General features: G+C 37.5%; 1 protein-coding gene across 1 annotated transcript in view; it reads right to left on the bottom strand.

Moving 5' to 3' along the window:
• LOC107291686 (cytochrome P450 2K6-like) overlaps positions 1-3,556 on the bottom strand; it is a 13,183-nt gene that overhangs the window by 3,528 nt on the left and 6,099 nt on the right. Inside the window, exon 5 of the mRNA XM_029284986.1 lies at positions 2,398-2,415. Within this exon, the coding sequence (XP_029140819.1) occupies positions 2,398-2,415 (18 nt within the window). The remainder of the gene's footprint in view (positions 1-2,397; positions 2,416-3,556) is intronic.

A 3,556-nucleotide genomic window follows, 5' to 3' on the forward strand; every position in this document is an offset into this window, starting at 1 on the left:
TATATATATATATATATATATATATATATATATATATATATATATAAAATAAAATTTTTATTGATTTTTGTAATTAAACAACAAATACAAATGTGATGCATTTACATACACAAGCATAAAAAAAGATAATCCAAGTCAATACATTTTCGGAAACGCTCGGCAGTCCCCGCCTTGCCTCCACCCTCATTCACTTTCCTGTCCTTCCTCCCTCTAAACCCACAACCTCTCCTCCTTCCTCCTTTCCACCTACCTACATCCCATCTCCCTTCTTAACCACCTCTTCGAGTGCAGTTTGGCGTACCAGCCGAGCATCTCCTCTTTTCAATACAATTATTATTTACCTATAACATATAAATGCATCAATTTCTATAATTTCTGTCCCCTAATCCCCTTCCCCCCCGGACTTCCCGGAACCAAATACAGGATTAAAACACATCCCATTCCATATCTAAATTACAATTTAACTAAACAAACATAATACAATCAATATTTACATACTTTAACTCTAATCTAAAACAATAAGTAAAAACAATATATCTACTCAAAAACTATATGATATTTATTTATTCCATACTTTCTCTGAGTATAATCTATCCACCTCCAACATTTAAACTGTAAACTAAAATACATACAAAACAATTTTTAAAGATCTAAATATTATCTATAAAACATCTTATATAAATTTTCTCTTAAATTTTACACTTAAGTTTTTCCTTCACTTTCTTCACTCTTAAGTCCATACTTTCGAAGAAATCTTCTTATCTTTCATTGGATCAGCAACAGCATTCCAGTCTCCAAACATATACAAAAACCTATAAAATTGTTTTTGTTGTTGTTGCTGATATAGTACATATAAACCAATGCCTCCTTCTTCAAAGCTGGAGAAATAAGATAAAATCCCAGTCTTAAGTTTATCAAATATTTTGAATCTTTCAAAGTAATATGAGTTCCTTACAAGCATATAATCCTTTTTATATTATTTCAAATATTAAAATAATTTCTTCCTTTTCCGTGGTAAAATCAAACCATTCACGTTCAGCGTCATCAACTTAACCATCCTTTGGCTCGTGGAGCGTATTAAGCATTCCCTGCAAATCTGTCATTACAGATCTCTTTGGCCTCGCCCCTCCCACTGGCTCCGAAGTCGGTGAATATGTTATAGATACAATTTCTTTTTGTTGTTGGTCTCTCTCTTTATGCCTATAGGCAGCACGGGTCATTCTTTGCTCCTTTGAATTCACTCCCAACTTTTGTTGATTCTGAGGATCTCCTGCAGATGATGACATGGCCCCAGGCAATTCCACAACAAGTTGCTCCATCAAATCTTCCTTTGCTTTAGATGTCGATGATGATGATAAATCAGCTTTCAGGACCGATAAATAAAAATCTTTAGCTTTTTGAACAGTATTTAATCTGTATCTGGTCCCCGCATAATTTACCACAATTCCAAAAGGAATCTCCCATCTAAAAGGCATCTGCCGCTTCTTTAACTCCTGAGCCAAAAAAGTAAAATCCTTTCTTCTTCTTAAAATCTTAGAAGGTATTTCTTTTAAAAGTATAATATCTTGTGCAGCAATTTGAAATCTCTGCTGGTAAAAAAGCTGTATAATTTCATTACGACGTACTCTTGTGGTAAAGTAAACAACCACATCTCTAGGTAGGTTTCTCTGACGTGCAACCCAGGAGTTTACTCTAAAAAAAATTTCTATTTCTCCACAGATCACCTCTGGGTTGCAATCCAACACCAGGGCCAAAGCTGTAACAATTTCTTCTTTAAGTTTCTCTTGTAAGTCCTCCTTAAGACCCCTAATCCTCAGAGCAAATTCCATTTCTCTATATTGTGACATTACCATATCATTTTGAAGAATTTCCACACCTTCTTCTACTTTCTCAAGTCTGTCCTCTGTTCCTTCCATTTTCTCCACTAACTCATCCACCCGTCCCTCTATACGATCAACATGAATTGCTAGTCCTTGAAAAATGTGTGATATATTTTCACAAAGTTCCTGATTTTTCTTATCAAGAAGTTCTTCTGTTTGTTTCACAGTCTGCAATGAGGACTTAGCTAAAACCTCTTGTAGATCTTTAAGTGTAATGGAAGGAGGAGGTGATGGTGGGGGAGATCTAGTTTTTTGTTGTGAAATTTGCACAACTGGAGAGGAAATAGCTGTTTTAGGCAATGCAGAAACTCCAGTACGTTTTGAAGCCATTCTGCCAAATTTTAGTTATAAAACTCACAACAACAAGTATAAACTCAAAAAAGCTTGACTAAAAAAGAAAAAAGAAAAAATCTTTAAAATCCTTTAAAATGTATCATTCCACAACCGGAAGAAGATTGAAAGTTTTCCTTTTGTTACAAAGAAGCAGCGCTTCTGCGGCCATTTTCTTCTCACTTTCACTTATAGCAAATAGCAAAAATCCCAATAAAATCTTTGAGTTAAAGTCACAAGTTAACTAAAGTAAAAATCCCCTGTCTGGTTCCGTCTGTTTAAAAGTTACTCACAAGCAGATACAAAGTAGCAGCAGTGGCGGCGATGTCTAGCTTCGCTCCGAGGAGCAAAGACACTCCGAGCTGCGGAGAGAGGTCCGGACTCCGGGGGAGTTCATCACCTTCATCCCCCCAGGATCGTTCCTGGGGGGACTAGGGAACTCAACCCCTATCCAGACCGAACTCACTTTCTCCCCTTCGCCCGGGGAGAAAGTTCCGAGCCGCAAAACAGCTGATCCGCGCTGTTTTGACAGCTTTGACGCAGTCCTGGGCGGGAGGCTAAGAGAAAAGCCTCCTTCGGCGAAGCCTCGCCACCGGAAGTCCAATTTTAAAATATATTAAAACTATATTTCCATCTCCATATTTTCCTGTGTTTGTTTTTAGATGCACCTTGGTTTTAAACATAACTTTTTTTGCTTCTAATTTACATTGTTAAATAACTATCTGGTTGAACATTGATTTATTTTATTACACCCCTTGCTGGACTATAAATGTGAACTCTTTTTACTGCTTTGCTATGGAGTTATGAAACAATATGTCTTTTGCTGCATGGCAACCTATAGTGCAAAGGCTTTCTCCTTGATAATTTCACTACTGATTTGATTTGATTTACTGTATATTTGCATCAGATTTCTACAGCAAGGATTTTGTATGGTATTTTACTAGTTTTTAAAAGAACTGTTTCACTGTAGTTGTTTTTGGTATATATATTTGATCTTTTTTTCTTTTTCTTTCTAAAGAAATGGGGATTTTCCATTTTTTTTCTATTTACTCTCCATTGTGGGAAATATCTTTATTTTTTCTATGGTCATTTTGTTATGGAACATCTATTTCGTTTGTCCTTGAGAGGAATTGCCTATGCCGGCGCAGCGGCATAGTCAGCTGACTCCATCGCTGACTATAGGGGGCGAAATTCTGGCCCCCTCGGAGAGGGTGCGCAATCTGGGGGTCCTCCTGGATTCGCGGCTGACGCTGGAAGATCAGTTGTCGGCCGTGACCAGGGGGGCGTTTTATCGGGTACGCCTGATCCACCAGTTGCGGCCTTTTCTGGACCGGGACGCCCTGCGC

This window comes from Protobothrops mucrosquamatus, unplaced genomic scaffold (assembly GCF_001527695.2).
Source record: "Protobothrops mucrosquamatus isolate PMUCROS unplaced genomic scaffold, P.Mucros_1.0 scaffold1165, whole genome shotgun sequence".
In the NCBI taxonomy this organism is placed as follows: Eukaryota; Metazoa; Chordata; class Lepidosauria; order Squamata; family Viperidae; genus Protobothrops; species Protobothrops mucrosquamatus.